We start from the raw sequence: 20,329 nt of genomic DNA, 5'->3' as shown, positions 1-20,329 counted from the left end.
CTCACTTTTGCTGCTTTCTGAGTCACTTCCGTTATTCTGCAATTCCAGTCATCTCCCCCACAGACATGGCACATACAGGTAAGTTGATGGCTGTCAACAGAAGACTAGCACCTATTTCTAACAAATTCTGACAGGCATACTGAATCACACTAATCTGTCATTATCACCTAAAATGGTAAGTCCTCACTGTGGAAGGAGTACCTGGATGACAGCAAAGTCAGAGAAACCAAGTTTTTAGCTGGACTGTGGCGCCTATGGCTTGCTTTGCTTCCTCGCTTCGCATTCACCAAGATATTTAGGGGATCATTTCAATATTAAGATTGTAAACAAAGTAAGACATACTCCAAAAGGATACATGAAAGTGGGGATACCCCGTGTTGCCAAATATTTTCGGATGAGCCGCTCGGTACCATACCAGTTGAAACCTTTTGTTGCATACCCAATACGTGGAAGATGCACTGTTGCTGAAGAGGAGGGAACAGAGAGTGCAAATTCTTTAGGACAAGATACACATATAGAAAGCAATCTAGATAAGGACTTCAAGCTACCCAACAAGAACAGAAAAAATATTTTGGAACACAACATATCTGCCATGGAGATCTCACTCTTACTTCACTTCAGAAAAAACAGTACAGGAGGGGTGGAAATTGGTCATCATCTTTAGGTGCAATCACACATGTAAGGATTCACTGTTCTACTGCACAGACACTTACCATTCCTTTTCTTGGCTGCTAAATAAATCTTCTTCAGGCCCTTTTCCAAAGCAGACAGCTTAATGCCAGACAAGTTGTTGGACCGATCCCGGTGCTGAGCTACAATCAAGGCCAGCTAAGGAGAAAAAATGAAATGGAGTCTATATGCAGTGCTAAGAAATGCAGTGATAGCTGCTGGAAAACTGCATTACTATTAGCTTTAATAAATGAGAAAAAGATCTCCTTTTCTCTAATGTTTAACTGCAACTTAGCCATGTTCAGTATTCAGTGTCATTATTATTGGGAAAAAGACATAACATTCATTTCACGCAGCCTCAAAAACATGTGGACAGAGCAGCACAAAAAGGAGCTTCTCATTCTCACCAAGTCTTGTCCTTTTTTCCTGGACTTTTTATCATCAATGGGGAATAACAGGGTTCCTCCTAACTCCAGGTCTGTCCAGAAAACAAGAACAGAACAAAACCAAAAAATCAGTCCTGAAGAGTCAACAGGCAGTCAATGCAGCAGTGATTTCACTGTCATGTTATGTATTATTCCCCTTGGCTTTCTTTATCTCCTCATGATGGTTTCAGCACTCAGACCCTTTGCCCAGGGAAGGAAGACAGATGTTACCCTTCCCAAGACACACAGACACACACACATCCCAGTTAAAGACCACAAACAGAAACAGAGACACTGGAACAAGAAAGCAGCATCTCCCAGGAAATTAGAAAAACCAACAGGTCCACCTTACAGCTACATGTGCATTCCTCACCAGCTGCAGGTAGCTCAAAACAGCTAATACATGCTCAGGAGAAGGTTAGTGCTTGGAGGGAACCAAAGGCTCAGCTAGCTGAGTACTGCCCGAGGTGGCTTTCATCCTTCTTAAAAGCACTTCGACAGAAGACGCAGTGCTCTGTCTTATATAGTGAAAAACATCCTGCGAATAATGAACATGTTCGGTTTTTTTTTTCTTTTTTTATGGACTTGCAGCATGGATTGGAATGACCAACCCCTATGCAGAGTTCTCACACTCCAAACAAGTCACATCAAAGCACCCACTGTATCACTACTTTCAGAGCTAGGGATACACTTATCTAGAGAAAGACAAAAAACCATGAGTATCAAGGTATCCAGGCACCTCACTCCTGCAACATCAGTGGGATTTAAGCTCTTTCAAGTATCTTGGCCTAGGGTCAAGTTTTAATCTCTTACCTTTCATCTTTCCTGCCATCTCATATATTTTCCTTGGCTGATCAGAACGAGCCTCCAGAGCTGTAAATAAACCACCCCTTCCCCAGCGGCCGGAGTCATCTAGAATGAAATGACAAGTTAGACTCTTTTTAGAAAGTGAGGTTGAAGACCACCCCTGCAGGAAAGGGACCTACTCCACACAAATGCAATGAATTATTATAAAAACCAGATATGGGAACTACACACAAACTAAAGTCAACCAGTACTCAAGGGACCATCCTACAGGATAAACCTCAGCCCTCAAGAAAAACAAACTTGTTACAGTTCCCTGAAAAACTCTGCGGGAAGAATTCCTTCTTACTGTCCATCAAGGATGCTCGAACAAGCACTAACCGTGTCATTGAGCATATAAACCTGTTGGTATCCTCACATATATGCATATAGGTGTATAGAGCATGCAGCTAGTATGTCCCCAGTGCCTTGGGCTTCCCACAACTAGATGTTTGTTATTTGTGGGCTTTCACTTTCAGTTGGTATTTCCACTTTAAACATGAGGTTTGTTGCTGCGTTTAACAGAAGCCAAAGCAGATTATAACATTCTGCTGTATCCCTGATCAGAGAGCAGCTCCAACACCCATTCAGGAGGAACCTGGTACTGTGAATTTCTCTCCCTCAGCTTTAGTGTTTTAACAGAGGTCCTTAAATTAGAAACTAGCCTAGAGCCTCTGTATTGTCAGTGTTGAGATATGAGCACTGAGATACAGAAACTCTGTCCTGAGCCTCTGGAAGTGCCTGTCTCTCTCTGCTGACTGCATAAGGGAGAAGATTTTCAATATCTCAATTCAATCCCTACAGCTTCCATGGGATGAAGAAAAGGCCCTGCTCTCAAGAGAAACTGTCCCCACTTCACCACAGGCATAAAATTTCAAGCCATACAGGCACCTTTCAAGAGGCTCACCCATAAATCCAGAGAGGGCATGAAGAGACCGATGCACACCCTGCTAGCACTTCTGTGGCTTATACATGGTGGAGTAGAGGCTGTATTGCCTCTGTGCCACCCAAGATTAAGTCAGACTCAAATCCCAGTTATTTCAGTCTGGATGGGAATTAGAAACTATTGAGCTAGTAGGGACAATTCAGCCCCCTTGTCCACCTCACCCAACATTACTGTTGTTGTAAGTCCCACCTAGGCAGTGGACAATGATGGCATCCTCCTCTTCTGCTTTGGGGTGGGTGACATCTCCCATGACGTATTTGATACAATTCAGGTCTGCATCTTTGTAATCTAAATCCATGTTCAGCCCAGCCTCATCCTCCTCAAATTCTTCCTCAGAGTCACTTTCCTCTGAAGGAAGGCAAGTAGATGTGTAATGATTTGCCTCCCACCAGGCCATCCTGAAACAAAACAAGAGAAGATGACGTTCAACAAAAAAACAAAAGGTGGGGGGCACACACCTTGTTTTAAATCATTGCACTGAAACACAGGAGACCCAGACTTGCATTTCCTCTGCTCCCCTCCCCTACTTTAGACTGGAAGAAAGTTTACCATAGTTGTTATCTGTGACACTAAGAGCCACATGCCAGTGTCATAAGCCAATTGCAGGCATGGAAAAAGTGAGCATAATGGTGAAAAGGAAGAACATCTGGGAAACAAGGAGGGGAAAGTTAAGACACATGCCAGACAGTCACAGATGTCAGACCAATACATAGCAGCCAACTGTGACATTTCAGAAAGCTTCTACCAAAAGCGCATTGTACATTCAGATATGGGGTTCTTACTCAGGCCACGCTCTAGGAATTAAATTTGAAGTCAGGCAGTGTATTCAGGGGAAAAGAACCCTTCCTAGGGGCTCAAGTCATTTTTCCACCTGCACATCCCTACATTATGCAGTTTGAGCACACAGAGAGAAACATCCTGATGTATGAAGTCATGAGGGTGGCCTGCAGCCATTTTGTCATCTCTCCTTCCCTTATCCCCAGCTCCACCTGCCAGAGTCGGTACAGAGCACAACTTGTTTTCCTCAATCAGACATGGATTTCTAAAGTATAGTGTAATAGACATCAGCTTACAAGTAGTAGATGCAGTACAAACCGTACTTTTTCTTGTGTTCTGCCTCTGCTTTTGCCTTCTTCTTTTCCTCCATGAGCCTTGCTCTCTTTGCTGCTGCTTCTTGGCGCTTCTTTCTCCTAGCCTCCAGCTCCTCTGGGCTCAACAAGTGCTTCCTCCTGGTTGACTGTTCCCGGAGGCCTGTGAGAAGGGCCTGGAGAAAGAAAGAAGTATCATGGAAACAAATTGCTCATCTTAAAGCTATGTCTGGTGCCCACCTTAACCTACACTCCTTTCCCATTTGTGTACTTGTCCACAGGTCTTAATCATCAGATCCCAATTGTCAAATAATATGTGGTTTTGTGACCTAAATTTATATGAGTGCCCTGCACACTGTATCTCTGATCTGTTATCAGAATTGCTGAATTGTCAAGCCCTCACATTCAAGAGCCAACTTTACTACATTGACATCCAAACCTTTTAACGTGCCTTCTGCAAGTCATAGGTAAAGAGAGAAAACCATCAGCCTTGTTCTCCACAAGCAAATGAAAGAGCATCATGTGCCTTGTCATGTCTTTTGTCTTACGTTTGCTTTGTTCCGGAGAGCTCTCCCTTCCTTACTGGTCTCTTCAGTCAAGGCTTTCTGAAGATCCAAAAGCTGATCAAATGCTTTTCTATCTTCTCTGCTGGGTTCTTTTGAATAATCTTTGCCTTCGTACACGTACATGTGATCTTTAAAAAATGATTAGAAAGTGTAAAAAGGAACTGAAAGCCACTAACACCTAAAATGTACAGTGAGATCAAAAGAAATTTGGCTTCTCTGTAACACTGTTCTACCCTCAGCAGAAAAAGATGTTCTCTCTCATCATTTTTTTGTATTACCAGTGTCAGCACCATGCAGAAACAAGAGAATCAAGATTTACTTCCTTAGGCAAAAGCTTTTAATTTAAGTCATACTGGCAAAGAACCTCTCTTCTTATTTTGGTCAATTAACTATTTTAAGTTGTGGCTCCATCACTGTTCTTTTTGATCATTCCATCTCTGTCAGCAGTGAATCCATTTAGCTTTGCTATCTAGTTACAGGCAACTTTTGTAAAAGGACAGTAAACTTTTGCTTTTGAGCTCCAAAACAAAATAAAAGCACAGAACTCTGGCAGCCTAGAGTTACTGCTCATCAGGTGAGCTATTTTCCCAATAACTATTACACAGTGTGGTACCACTGCTCCTCTTTAAGTTACCAACAGAAAATGCCACTCTTTAGCTCTCAGCAAATAATTACTGGTTGCTGGCAACTGCTGCAGGACAGGCAATACCTAACCTGCAGGGCTGTATTTCTACTTCAGTCATAGATCTATATTTAAGTACTACCGTGTACTCAAAACAGAAATTCAGTCTTTCTCACTGAATTTGACCCTAGAATAGGGAAAGTATCCTTAGAACTTATTCTCATATAGTATGGGGCTATGAAAAACTAACCGCAATTGTGTGACACGTGGACTGGAAGGTAGAGTACTGAAGACAGAGTAGGTTTGTTCTAGTTGCTTAGACTCCATGACTCCGCATTTCTTATCTCACATTTTGGAATTTAAGGTCATTTTAACTTATGAATTTCATGGCCAATAATCTTTTGTTTGGAGATAAATACAACACACCTGCTACATAGTCTTTCCTTAAGTGACCCTTATATGTCTAAAACTGCAGAGCTATCTTAATGGTTCTCTGTGGGAAAAACAGCATCTGCAATTTGAGTATTTCCCCTTTTCTCGTGAATTTCACCTGAGGTCTCAACATTTTTGAAGTACATGAAGGAATTCAGCCCCCCAACCACTCAACTGGGAAAGTATTGTTACTATTATCTTACAAATAGGCAAATAAGGACACAAAAAGAAGAAAAAGACCAATAAAGGCTTGGAAATAAAGTTTGTTGATAGGCCACAAACAAAATCCAAGTCACTCAATTACAAGTCCACTTTTCTTCTTGCTGCCTGAGAAATACCACCCCTGCCTGAGAAGCCTTCTCTAAGTGCACCCAAGTGTCATGCATTTCATAGGTATTTAGATTATTAACTTACTCTCTGTATCCTCCTCTTCTCTCTCTTCTTTGCATGGCAGCACAACATCCATGATCCACTTCCCTCCTTCTGTCTCTCCAAGGATGTTTTCTAGCTCCACATCCTGTATAGTACTCCCCTCAGAGGAGAGCAATTTATCCAAGCCAAATTTTAAGATTTCACTCAGCTTTAACAAAGAGAAGGGGAAGTTCTGTGTTAATATCTCCTAATACCATGCCAATCCCAGTGTCTCAAGCTTCTCAGGCTTAAGTGTAAAGGATATATAAGTGGAGAAATCTAAGCCTTAACGTTACCTGTCAAAATACTTATGCTTTAACACACTTAGTTCTCCCAACACCTGAGGGACAGGCCCCTACGACATGTCTCCCTCAAACATAACTCATCCAGACTTGAGCAGTCATTTTTTTTCAGGGCTAAATGACAAAACAGCATTGTACTGACTGCATTCAAGCAGCTTTCTTCATAGCCAGAAAGACCAGTCTTGGTTTTGCCCCCAACTCCTTAAAACAAAAGCTTAAATACCACAAAAATCCATGGGGACAAAAATTTCAGCATGGAATTTCCTATGGGCTCAGTTCCACTTCTCCCATGGATACATGCTGACAGGGCGGGGAGGGGAGGCTGCGGAGGAAAGGATACACTAATTCCAAACCTCTCCCAGGTTTAGCTCCATACAGGGGATATATTCCCCAAAATGTCACTTTGCTTAAGGTTTTCAACCCAAGTTCTCAGCACAAACCTCAGCTTTCAGGTCAGAATTATAAATCATGCCCTGACTCCTGAGACACTCAATTTGCCAAGAGGTCAACAGAAGGCTGACCGAGTTTCAGACTAGCAACCAAAAGCTGACTAAGTACTTATCATCAGCTCTCTTTGTGAGAGAAAAGCACAAAGACAGGTAAGTTCTAGAAACAATGAGTCAGTTTCCACTGTAGACCTGTTATAATTAAAAATAAACAAGTAAAACAAGGAGAGGTTCTGCCTTCCCCTCTTCTCCAAGAAAACAAACACTTTTCCACCAATGGATGAGTCTCAAAATCATAAAACCTGTCTTCAAACTTCAGATCTTGTCTAGACCTGGAATGTCATTTCGTTCCCGAGACATGCAAAAGCTGACGTGTCAATGCACAACTCCTCCAAAACATAATTTGGCTAGGTTCATATCAGACATGAATATAGAAATGTCCCAGATTGTTTCTGAAGACATTACTGGAGTCAAATTGAGGATATAGCTCTACTTTACCTGTAACTCTGCTGCTCCCCGAGGCTTGGGTGCTCCCAGAGCAAACTGACCCCCTTCTACAATGGCATTTGTCAGCCGAAGCTTAGAAGCAGCTCTTCGGTAGATTATTTCTTCAATTGTATCTCGCCCAATCAAGCGGATAATTTTGACAGGCCTTGAAAAGTTTAAGAAAATTCTTATTATTTTCCTTTTTTGAGGTGCACTAAGGCTGCTTCCTTGCATGGAGCACTATGCCCTCACACACTCCTTTGGTAGGGGAAAAAAAGGCAAGAACAAAATCAACAAAAGTAGTCAGCAGAAATGTAATGCTGATAACAATTGCTTCCTGACACAGACAAAATGCTCGCTGCAGAAGTGCAAGCAAACCTCCAGATTCCCTCTCCTCCTCCAAATCTACAAAGCTCCCACCCTAGACACAAGACAAGGACAAGACTGCATGAGGCTGCAACAGAAAAATGAAGACATGAAATTCTCTCTGCCCTCCTTCTTTGATCTTCCATCTATTGTCCTTTAACCCTCCATTGCCTATGGATAGGGAAAGCAATACTGAGAGACCAAGAGAGTCAGCAATCAAACCAGAAGTAGTAACATTTCTCACTTGTGCTGCCCAATTCGGTGAGCTCGTGCTATTGCTTGCAAGTCATTTTGTGGATTAAAATCACTATCAGTAAAAATAACTGTATCTGCTGCTGTCAGGTTCATGCCAACTCCACCTACAAAACAAAGAAGAAGGTCACAAAATAAGTCACCAGCAGAAAATAAAGGAGAAGCTGGAAAATTTATGTTATGCAAGGTTCTGTCAGATCTGATCAACTGTATACAATTCAATCCATCTCTCAAGCCCAAATCTAAGTCTCATAAGGATCTAAAAAGATGGGTAAGCCTTCCATTTCCAGCTTCTAGCTTTCTGCAACAGCCCAAACCCAAGCTGTACTGTGCAATGTAATAAAAAAATATAGGGTGCAAGTGAACCAATGCAAAGGGGACTGGTTGTCAAGACTGATGAACACAGACATATTCTTCTGCTGGCAGGGAGATCAACCCAGCAAGGACTGGTTTCACTGAGGCTATAAGGGACTGCCCAAGTCATGACTTGGCTGCAGCACAGAAGCAACACATAAATACACTGCTGAAACAGTGGAAAAGACTAGGCCCAACTATACAATAACCAGAGCCTAGGTATTTACATGATTTAAAAGTTTTTGAGGTTAGATTTTGGGCTCTCATGGAATGAAAAAACCCTAAAACCCTACAGTTAATTATGGTTTTTTTTTTAATACCCACTATTGTGACTACATACTGTAGTTAAAGAGGAGGGAACCTGCTGCCTTACACTTCTTTCAGCTAATGCCAAGCACCTCTTCACAGCAATCAGAACATCCCTGCAAGCGGAGACAGTCATGCACCTGAAAAATCTCTGTCCTTAACACTAATGGAAATACTGTTAGCACACCTGTTCCCAGCTGAATACAAGATGCTTTGGCCAGACACAGCAATGTGCAGTAAAAACCAAATGTAAGTATGGCTGACATGGGCAGGGAGAGTTCAGGCAATGTGGCAAGAGACACACTTATTCCTACTATCTAGCATTAGGTGCTTCTCTTCAGTCTCTCTACATGCTCCCCTCAATGCACTGCAGTATCACTGGAGCCAGGGTCATCCAGGAAAGTCTGACCAGAAGCCCAAAGGAAAACTTAGTTCAAGTTTGATGCTTGAGATCAAGCAGTGTGGATCCCTCCTCTGGAGACAAGCCTGCCTCTGTGCTTGTTTGAATAGAGAGACAGGGAAGTTTGAAACTGCATAGAAGACACAGATCTGCCTGAGGAACTAAGAGGGGAAGAAGCACAGATGGCAGTCCCATGGTCTTCTCTGCAGTCTCAGGACAGTAAAAGGCTCTCATTTGAGTGTGTCTGCCAGCTAGAGAGCATGTCCATGTTCAGCAAACTTGAGAAGCAATTCCACCAGCTTACTTAAAGGAAGTCTGTTCCTGCCTAAAGTCTGGTCCTTGCAGAAATAAGATGCTAGTGAGATTCCTTAAGCTCAACCTGATACAGGGACAGGCATTATGGGACTTGCAATTAAAAAAAAAAAAAAAAAGAAAAAAGTAACTGTCGTGGTTTAACCCCAGCCAGCAACTAAGCACCACGCAGCCGCTCACTCACTCCCCCCCCCATCCAGTGGGATGGGGGAGAAAATCAGGAAAAGAAGTAAAACTCCTGGGTTGAGATAAGAACGATTTAATAGAACAGAAAAGAAGAGACTAATAATGATAATGATAACACTAATAAAATGACAACAGTAGTAATAAAAGGATTGAAATGTACAAATGATGCGCACAGCAATTGCTCACCACCCGCCGACCGACACCCAGCCAGTCCCCAAGCGGCAAATCCCCTGCCCCCCCCACTTCCCAGTTCCTAAACTAGATGGGACGTCACATGGTATGGAATACACTGTTGGCCAGTTTGGGTCAGGTGCCCTGGCTGGGCATGAGAAGCTGAAAAATCCTTGACTGTAGTCTAAACACTACTGAGCAACAACTGAAAACATCGGTGTTACCAACATTCTTCACATACTGAACTCAAAACATAGCACTGTACCAGCTACTAGGAAGATAGCTAACTACATCCCAGCTGAAACCAGGACAGTAACTCAGGTGGCTGCAATATGAAAAGCATCTTAACATCAGCTGCCAAAAGGAAAGCACAGAAACCAGATATCCTAGCTGAGAGACCCAAGTTCAGGATGTGTCTTGTCTCCCTCAAAAATCTCCCACATGAAGAGGCTCTGCAGGATTCAGAACTCCCTGAAATCTTGCCAGAGCAAGCAAAAGAAGAGTGCAGAAGCAAGATGGGTTGTTTGTCTCACCTTTCCTTACTTACCTGCTCTGGTGCTCAGCAGGAAGATGAAGATGGGCTGTTGACCAAAGTTCTTAATAGCAAGGTGTCTCTCTTCACCCCTAACAGAACCGTCCAGCCGCTCGTAGCTGTAGCCTTTTCAAACAAGCAACATGTATGTTTCTGAAATTCTGCCTATGCTCTTGCCTTCTTACCTCATTCTCTATTGTCTCACTGCTGTCCTGAATCTTTTTATGCCAAATCCTCCAGCCCTGATTCTCATTTTATTGCCTTCAACTCCTTAATTCTTTCCCAGTTAAACCTTGTATAAACTGAAATAGTGACCCTGACTTCCAGATTGACTGTTGGCAAAGGGTAATTTAGCTAAGTCTGAAGCAGAGACTCTAGCATTTAATTTATTGGTTGGAAACACAACAGGAAAATTCAGAGCCAAAGCAAAAGAACATTAGCACACAGTTCCATTTCAGACTATGCCGTGCTGGCTGTTGGCCCCCACAAAACAGGCCAACAACCATTGGATCCTCCTTATGCAAACTCCCACAGGCTTCAATGTGTGCTTTCCTGTGAGCAAGCAGTATGGGATATGGCCCTACATTTGGCTTTATCCTACGTTATTAGTTAAACAAAACCATAAACACCAAACAAAAGCCTCTTTCATGGGAAATCCTACATAGGCATGGAGCCATGTGGATTGAAACAAAAGAAAGTGTCCCAACAACACTTTGGTAACCTTGCCAAAAATGGTTTGATCCAACCTGTCCTCGCAGACATGTTGGGGCCCCACTGCCAACAACTTTTTTAATCAAAAATTAATCTACTGGTATGTATGTGGCCCAGTTTGTGTTTTGTGCTAGACAAACTGAATCTAGAGCAAGTCTATTGCCTTCAGTGCTATTACTTCAGCACGCCGGTACATAATTGAACACAGGTATATAATGAAACATTGCTACCTTGCCATCTGTTTAGCTCCATTTTATTGAGGAACCAAAGCTGAAACTACTTTGAAGAACATTTAAGTGCCAGCTCATTTCAGGCAGGTGGTAACACAGCAAAGAACTGAACTCAAGACCTTCCAACTCACAGCACCACTGCAAGAATATGGTTTCTAGCTACTAAGAAGCAGTAAGTCCTCATCACAGTCCCTTCTCCATCCCAGGCAGATCAACCAAATCAGAGGAACAATATATGGCAGAGATCATTAGGATAAGCCCTCTGCTGCCAAAGCATACAAAGCATACCTCTATAGTCCATGTAGTCTTGCAGGATATCAAGCAGTTGAGTCATCTGAGAAAACAGCAAGACACGGTGGCCACTGGAAGAAGAACATAAGACACCAAGAGCCTCAACGTACTGTGACAGCATTTCACAGAGTGGTAGAGGGGTTACAATAGCTTAACCAGTCACTGTTACATAGCAAGGCCTCATCAGCTCTGTACACTAGTGCCATGGCCCATTCCCTCACCACATTTTCAGCCCCACATCCAGATGCAAGCAGTCAGCCTCATCTGCCATCATCAGTTGCCATGCCTAGAGTCGCACAGACGTAACAAGGCTCTGGCACAGCTCCGCTGCTGGCTGGATGCAGCCTGGCAAGGATCCAAAGAAGCCTGTCTAAAAGCATCCTCAGCTTCAACCTAGCATCACAACATCTTCCTCACCATGTGACCTGCCACACCAGACTGCTCTCAAATCACACACTACAAAGCATCTTAAATGCTGGGCAAATGTAGTATCAGCATCTCTGTGACAGCAGAGCATTTTCTCCTCCAGCAAATGACCCTCAGAGATCAAACTCTGCCTACAATCACGTGTAAGTGAGAAATCAACTCTCCTCCCTCCCAGCTCTAAGCCTCAGTGCTCTGTTTAAATCAGACTTCGCTGTAGAGCAGAACACAGGCGTTTTCAAGTCCAGAATTTGCACAGGGCTGCTCCTGTGGCAAAGGCATTCAAGGGAGAGACACCCACTCACAAGGTGCTACACAGCAGAAGGACAAAGACCTCCACAACCATATCAGAACTTCCAAAGGTCTGTTGAAGCTCTGTCCTTTGGAAGTAGTCAAAGGGAAATTGCAGCCCAATTAAGAGAAAAGGTTGAATTTGCATCATGCAGGAGGCACTGTTTCACAGACTGCATAAAAATGTAAACCGCAGTTTGATTTGCCTCCCATCTGAGAGCTGGAAGTGAATACCCAAGGTCCTTTGGTTCCAGGTTCTAAAGTCACCAGAGCCCAGCACCAGGAGTTCTGAATGCCATTCCCAAAGCTAAAGTTTCAGCTTCTTCTTGGTTTTTGGTTCAGTCAAATTTCTTTTTCACATTTGTTATGCATTCTGCCTCCCAGGCTAACACAGGCATGGTAGCACAATGGCACTCAACTGATGCATTGGAGGCTACTCTCAGGAAACCCACAGTTAAACCAGCTATGCTGAATACCATGTCAGATGGTTATTCTCCCAGGTTCCCAAATATGAGAACATGTGAGAGAGTTAGTGAAATGTTTTGAGAAATGTTTAAAGGGAAGCTATAAAAATCCTTGAGGTTCCTCTACCATCTCTAATGCAGCTCCTTATACTGAAATGACTTCTTTCAGGTAGTCAGTAATGTGCAACAAATAGGGCAGTGCTTGTGTTGTGATGAATATCTGCTCAATCTATGGCTAAATAAGGTAGTTTGACTTCCCAGTTTACCTTGCCTCCCTATGCCAACCCCGCCCTATCTTCTTCACTCCAACATGACATACCCAGCATACAAGAATGAAAGGAGTTTATCCAACAAACACAGCTTGCCACTGGCTTCAACAATATGGTCTCCAATCTCAAATGGTTCTGGCTCAACACCTAGAACAGAAAGGAGTTTCAGAAGCAGACCTAATACCATGCAAGTAACAACTCAACAGCGGTCAACTTTAGTGTGTCTGCATTGCCAGCTATCGCCAAGCAGAGCCCCATGATGCTTGCTTGAGAAGTGATGATCCTTCTCTGTCTCTAAAGAACACACTCAGTAGTTCACAAAGCATTGTTATTTCATCGTTTAGGTGCGAGCAGATGCACTGATGAGAAAACAAGTGGAGAGCTGCAGTGAGAAACTCAGACTTCACACAGTCCCCTACTTTACTCCTCATTATTGATGAGCTGTCATAAGTTGGAACTGGTCAGAAACTCACAGCTGGTTCTGATTCAAGTACAACATTGTTTATTACTTGCTGCTTCTAAGTATTACACTGCCAAGCAATAATAAAAAAACATTGTGTAAAACAAGAAACTTATTTCTATTTCAAGAGAGAGGAGTGCTTTCTTACCATTGAAAAGGTATGGGTGGGCAACACACTTCCGAAGCTGAATTAAGACATTCTGAAGTGTAACCTTTCTTCCTGTTTCACTTTCAAATGCATCTGGAACAAAGAGCACAGAAAAGGATCTGAGCAGGAAAGCCTGTGCTCTGTCAATGGGTGTGACTGGGAATGCCTAGGCACCAAGCACTGCTCTGCAGTGCTTCAGCACTGGAGTATCTCTCTCTGCATATGACATCTGCATTTGAATTTCCATCTCAAGAGTAACACATCTGTTTTCATGGACCAAACAAAGTTTCCCTCACAGTTTTTGGACAAGCCTTTAGAAAAAGACCCTGATGAAAACTACTCTGCCTTGTCAAATTCCCTGAAACTTTCTGGACTCCCTGGAAAGAGTCACTGTCATTTTTCTAAGAGTGAATTATAGATCTAGAAATCATCAAAAATAGTGAAAGAAATTTGGTGCAGTTCATTCGAATTTTCCAACAAAAAACAGTAATACAGCAGAGTCAAGATCTACTGGGCAACCAGGAAGTTATGAAGGGTTGCACTGTTGTGAGGAGGAAAAGAAGATATGTGCACATATGCTGACTTTAGAAGAAGGTTCAGCCTGCCTGGTGATGTGCATGCAAAGTGCCAATGGCTCCTTGATGCACCAGGCATTAGCCCTAGAAGAACAAAAGGTCTCCATCCCCCCAGTTTTACTTTCCCTACGACACATAAGCACTGGCAAGCCATATGATGTGGTATGCCTCAATAGAAAAGGAGGATTTGAGAGAGAAGCAAATACTTTCTCTCTCATACCTCAGGATGCTTTGTTACAGTTAGTTCATGCGTGAAGTGACAAGGAGTGAGCTATAATGGTAAGAGTCTGTGGATACATTGTCTATATGGCCCTGAGTACATTTAAATTTCCTGTATGGCATCTGTACTACTATTGGAAAATTTGCAAAAATCCACAGATCCAAAATTTCCCATACTACTCTTTTGTTTGAATACAAAAACATGGAATAGGAGCAGACTTACTTGATAATAAGTATTTTTAATTAGAGGCTGGCCCAAAGCTGAATCCTGAAGCTGACCCTCCCCAGCTCTGCAAAAGCTCAGCTCTAGATTCATATGTCTCTGATGTTATCACAAGCTAAAAAAATCACAAATCAAGCAGCCCAAAGCACTGAATTTAGCATGTTCATTCTATGCATATTCTGCAGACCAAAGTACCTTCTCCTTCGCAACAGAGCATGGATTTACAAAAGGAATTAATTTTGGTTTTAAAAGTAGCTGATAGGGTTCAAACCCCTCAGTTACCTAAATCTTTCATCAAAATGGCCTTGTAGTACTTCCTTTGCAGAGCTGACATTCCATGGTACAGAACCACCTCCACCTTCTTTGGCAGCTCTGCAGCCACCTCAGACTTGACTCTTCGAAGCAAAAATGGCTGCAGAAGACTGTGCAATTCCTTGGCTATGCAGAGGCAGGGGAAAAAAAGAGCAAACTACTGCATTAAGCATAAGGAATTTATACAGTACCTTCAAAACTATACTGTCAAAATAAATATGTAAAGAACTTTACATCTATCAGTGGAATGATTCAAGCCCAATTTTACAGAGAAACCAAAACACAGCTGCATACCTTAAATACATAAGAGCTACATTAAAGTAAGTAATTATTACTTTTAGTGGCTTTGTTTTAAAGCTAGTCAGCATTAAAAAAAAAGGCAAATAAAGGGGACACAACATTTCTGCTTCCTAGTCAAGATAACAGATCGTTCTGATTCAAGTACAACATTGCTTATTACTGACCTGGCTCACTTTCCTTTTCGATCGCTTGGTAATACTCAACAAACTCTTTCACTTGTTCCCTAGGAAAGATGTCAGGCTCAATAAGGCTGAGTAAGGAGTACAGTTCCTGAAGGCTGTTCTGGATTGGAGTGCCTGTGAGTAGCAAGCTGAAGCCTACTGAAAACTGAAAGAACCAGCAACAAAACAAAATTATTAGGAGAAAATAACTGGAATGAAAAGTTACTTAATATACAACTCCGCCCACACCACTCCTAAGCTTAACTTAAAGATGACAGCTGGCACAGAACTGCCCGCAGAATTCTGCAAATGTCTGCCAAAACCATCCAACATAAAGCAGTGAAATGAAACTGCAAAAGCCTATGTTCCATTTCTATCTGCTGGCTAACTGACGAACACAGCAACATTATCTGGTCCAAGTTGCTTACAGTAATCCTTGTAAAGAGAGTTGGGGAATATGGTTACCTTTGAAAAAATACAAGTCTTCTCTCAACTTTGGTAATAGAAAATATGTTAGAAGGAGAGCTAAGGTAAATCATGCCTATTTCTTTGTGACTACAGCCAAAGCTACTGAGATACAGACATCATGGACAATATGTTCAGAAGATGCAAGACTTTCAGGAATTTAATAAAAAAATTATTTTCCAAGGTACCGTAGCTCATTGTTGCTGATGCCAACCCACACATAATGCCCACATTTCACTGCCATGACAAGAAGCGCAGCCTTCACTCAGGCATTCATTGTACTCTGGCAGGGTGCTTTGGAAGCTGGAGCAATTCTACTAATTTCAATTAACAAGGGTGGCTCCCTTAAATGGGACAATGGAAGTCAGAAGTTCATGACTTGAGGTCCCATGAACTAGGCAAGGGTTCCTTCACCCTCCCAGAGCTGCAGATAGCCTCTTGTCACTTTATATTGTCTTAGGTCAGCAAGACTTCTACTACTTCAGTAGCACAGCTGTGGTTCAGCACTACGTATGGCTGCTTTACATTTTTAAGTCTCTCAAATTGCTCCAGTGTGTCAAGCCCAAACATGAGTCAGAATGAGAGATAAGCTCCAAATACTGTCCACCTCCATGCAAAGCCAACAAGACAGGCCTTTATTTGTCTGCCACTAAATATGGGAATCTGTTCACAAACTCTGATGGAAACTGGTTGTGGCCCAGAGCCTGATAACTACTCAGAGGAACAAACAGAGAATCTGTATGCTATACCGAAGAGGAAAAAGCCTTTAGATTCTAGATGAGTTATTTTACCTCAGAAAGCGTCTTGTAAAGCAGAGAACTTTGATTTTTCAGTCTGTGAGCTTCATCTACAACCAAGGCAGCCCAGTTAAAGCTGAACAAACACAAAACAGCATCTTCAGATAGGGGCTGACAATTCATTCTTATAAGTACAGAAAGACTGAAATAAATGGTGGCTCTGCTTGGCTGAACTTGAGATGGTCCCACCCCATGAACAACAAGCAAACATCACAAGCAGGGTGGGAGGAATTCACAGGTACTGGTTTTCAAGAGCCAACACAGCTTCTTAACTATAGCCTGGGTGAGTTTTTCTGAAATCGAAAGTAAGTAAATTCACTTCAATTTGTTGCTTTTCTCTCCACCCCCATTACTATGGGGAAAATGACATAAGCACAAGTTAGTCAAACATTCAAGGTCTATGATTTGGAAAAAGAGACATGAAACTAGGCCCTAGCATCTGTGCAAAAACCCAACTATCATGAGGTAGTGATGGCAGAGTGATTACAAGTATTTTGCAAACCACCCAAGACAGGAGCTTCAACTTATTCTGGGTTCGTACAGCTATACGCAGTACGCTTAGCTCAAGCAGGCTGCAGAATCAGTGGTGATCTAGTAGATCCACTAGGCTTAATACAAACTCCAGATCTTTTCAACCTCAGTCTTTGTGCCTGCTTATCACTAGGGTTTCAACGCCCACATCACACAGTCAAGTCTGGCTGATCGGTAGACAAGGGAGGGAAAGCATGACCCTCCAGCTTTTCTTACCCACACATTTCTCTTCCCAGTGGAATACAAGGGCTGGAATCAGAGTGACCTACATTCTCCCCACAGCCTTTTTGTTTGCCTTGATTCCCCTCTGCTATTTAAGAGTGGTTCTCCATTGCCAGGACAGTCAAATACCATTATACTTATTCTACAGGCTCAGCAGCTGAAATGCAGAGGGAACGCTGCAGCACGAAGCATTGCAGAAGCTCATGCGCAGAGCAGAGTCTGATCTCTCATGCATTACATTAGAGCAGGGCTCTTGCTCAACTCATTTGTGCTGTTACACTGCTTGTAAGGAGTGGTGTTGGTGGGACATCTGATAACTGTGACCCACCTTTACAAAGTGCTTCAAGTGCTCCTACACAGGACAAGGTACAAATGATTAGCAACCACTTTTTTCAGAAGGAAGACTAGAGGGCAAAAACAACCAAACTTGATTGACATGGCTCTGATGTTATGTGCTAGCCTTAGAAGTAGGAAACTACGCTGGAGCTGACATTTCTGTCATACCAGGGCTAGTTACTTGCTCTCCCTGGGTACTATGTACCAGGGCTAAACTGCAAAATAAGCAGAATCATATGCAGCAGAGCAGGACATGATGTGGAACTGTAAGGACGGTATGGTGATAGCTACCTGTCGTTAGGCCTGGCTTCTACCATGATGCATTCATCCAGCAAAACCTGCTATTTCCAGCAGTGACCAAGGACAGGTGCTTTCCCGAAAGACAACAGGGTGCCCATAGGAGGCCTGACTAGTTCTGGGAGATCCAAAATTGTGTCACTGGGGCCACTGGGTTTCTGCTCCCACAAAGATCCTCAGCCATTCACGATAGCTGGCTGCCCCCAGCATTTGTCAAAGCACTTACCACTATTGCAAGGCATTGGCACTATTACTAAAAAGTATGAAAATTCCTCCCCATTTCAAGTGTAGGCTTCTGTAAAATCCTGCATGACCATTACAGTACTTTCTACAGGCTGAATTTCACCTGTATAATCAGTCTTGCTAGAAAGCATAATGCTCCAGAAGCCCTCCACAGTTCTGACTGGTGGCAAGAGGCAATAAACTTCAGGATATGGTAATAGCACACGATCACCATAGTTTAATGCAGGTCAATTTCAGCAAATTTTGCATCCAGTACCTTTATAATCTGAAGCTCTTGAAGATCTCTGTTCTAAATATCAGGCTTCTGGATTGATATTTAGTGTACTGCTTTAAGTCACTATGTATCATATTATTTTGAGTTAACTGGCTTGAAAACTGTCCTTGGGGGAAGTTCATGTACGCACTAGCTGACATTAAAGATTCTTCACTGAAAGTTGGTAAAGGCAAAGCTCTAATCACAAGCAAAGAACATCCTTGGCTCTTGTGAAACAACCATGGGATCTCACACACATGCAAATATACACTTAAGAAATCACTGACAGACGTGCAGAATTAAATTTGAAAAAATTAAAACCAGACTCACAATTTTAGAAATGCTGCATCTTTCAGACAAATCTGCAATGAAAGAAAAGGAACCATTATTTATGACAAGTAAATACACCATTTAAGAAACAGAGCATCTTTTTGTCTACTTTCAAACTATGGTGGAATGGAGCAGAGTGGAATGAAGCCACTTACTACCTGAGGAAAGTAACATGACAGTTATTGTAACCACAAGCTGTTGTGATCCTACTTTTTAACTCTTCTCTCGCAAAGCACAAGCAATAAAACCTCAGAGAATTAATAGAAATTTACAGACACCATAAATGCTCTTCGCCTCTGTAAAGTTTGTTCATATCCTTCTCTTTCAGTATGAAACAGCATGCACCTTCAGCATGTTGTGATTTAACCCCTGCTGGCAACTAAGTGCTACACAGCTGCTTGCTCACTCCCCCCTCTCAGTGGGATGGACAAAGAGATTGGAAGGGTAAAAGTGAGAAAACTTGTGGGTTGAGATAAAACCAGTTTAATAATCGGAATTAAAAAAAATTGTAATGAAAAACGGAAAATAACAAAGAGAGAATGTGCTGGTTTTGGCTGGGATAGAGTTAATTTTCTTCCTAGTAGCTAGTATGGGGCTATGTTTTGGACTACAGTACAGAGAAATAAAACCCAAGAAAGACAAGTGATACAAATGAAAACAATTGCTCACCACTAACCTACTGATGCCCAGCCAGTCCCCGAGCAGCAGCTCCTCCCCTCCCAACTTCCCCCCTAGTTTTATTGCTGAGCAGGATGTCATATAGTCTGGAATATCCCTCTGGTCAGTTGGGGTCAGCTGTCCCAGCTGTGTCCCCTCCCAACTTCTTGTGTACCCCCAGGCTCCCCACTGGTGGGTGGTGTGAGAAGCACCTGTGTAAGCACCTGTGTAAGCACTGCTCAGCAATAAGGAAAACATCCCTGTATTATCAACACTATTTCCAGCACAAATCCAAAACAGCCCCATACTGGCTACTGTGAAGAAATTTAACTCTATCCCAGCCAAAACCAGCACAAGTATCACAATCTTTTTGACTCTAAGCAAACACATGCTTCAGTGGATAATCTAAGCTATTACAATGACTTGCTAATATCCCAAAGTGCAAACATTGTTTGCCCAACTTCAGATTCAAAGAGGAAGAGAAATCAGGTCACTCAAGAAATCCCTAACACAGAATTTTATCCCCCAAAGCAACAGAGACAAGAAAAATACTAGCTAAGTGAGTATCTCGATACAGTTGATCACTTTCTTCGTCTTCTTTCAGTATGAGCACCTCCATTTATCACATTCAAGACAAGGGTTATCACTGCTACCCATTCCTACTTGTGCAACGTGGAAAAAGATGCAGGTTCAGAGTGGTCAGCACAGGTCACACAGCTCCCAGCAGAAGACAGTGAAATACTGGAAGAGAAGGAATGCAAAAGGGCAACGGGAAAGGGAGATGGGGGGGAAAACCACCAGGAGCTGTAAGTGATGCTTTACATCTAATTTCAAGTTGGTGTGTTTGTCAAGAGATTGTTAAAATAAAATCAAAGTGCTGATATGAAGTAACACCCGAGTGGGACTGACTCATAAGAGAAAAATAAGGGCTTTTTCCCCACTCCAGATAACTAAGCATCAGATCATGCAAAGTCCAAAGCAGTGACCCAAGGAAGCAACCCTTTTC

General features: G+C 42.5%; 1 protein-coding gene across 1 annotated transcript in view; it reads right to left on the bottom strand.

Moving 5' to 3' along the window:
• The window catches only part of CHD1L (chromodomain helicase DNA binding protein 1 like), a 28,285-nt gene that overhangs the window by 3,396 nt on the left and 4,560 nt on the right, over nt 1-20,329 (bottom strand). The window contains exons 5-22 of the mRNA XM_069785827.1: nt 18,667-18,698; nt 16,449-16,530; nt 15,196-15,358; nt 14,702-14,857; nt 13,403-13,495; nt 12,845-12,941; nt 11,345-11,418; nt 10,131-10,241; nt 7,847-7,961; nt 7,249-7,402; nt 6,006-6,171; nt 4,520-4,665; nt 3,984-4,147; nt 3,073-3,281; nt 1,908-2,006; nt 1,077-1,147; nt 714-828; nt 356-464 (exon numbers count right to left, since the gene is read on the bottom strand). Of these exons, the coding sequence (XP_069641928.1) occupies nt 356-464; nt 714-828; nt 1,077-1,147; nt 1,908-2,006; nt 3,073-3,281; nt 3,984-4,147; nt 4,520-4,665; nt 6,006-6,171; nt 7,249-7,402; nt 7,847-7,961; nt 10,131-10,241; nt 11,345-11,418; nt 12,845-12,941; nt 13,403-13,495; nt 14,702-14,857; nt 15,196-15,358; nt 16,449-16,530; nt 18,667-18,698 (2,156 nt within the window). The remainder of the gene's footprint in view (nt 1-355; nt 465-713; nt 829-1,076; nt 1,148-1,907; nt 2,007-3,072; nt 3,282-3,983; nt 4,148-4,519; nt 4,666-6,005; nt 6,172-7,248; nt 7,403-7,846; nt 7,962-10,130; nt 10,242-11,344; nt 11,419-12,844; nt 12,942-13,402; nt 13,496-14,701; nt 14,858-15,195; nt 15,359-16,448; nt 16,531-18,666; nt 18,699-20,329) is intronic.

This window comes from Haliaeetus albicilla, chromosome 6, assembly GCF_947461875.1.
Source record: "Haliaeetus albicilla chromosome 6, bHalAlb1.1, whole genome shotgun sequence".
Lineage (NCBI taxonomy): Eukaryota > Metazoa > Chordata > Aves > Accipitriformes > Accipitridae > Haliaeetus > Haliaeetus albicilla.
The sequence above is the reverse complement of the archived record's forward strand: the minus strand, read 5'-3'. Positions and strand labels throughout refer to the sequence as shown.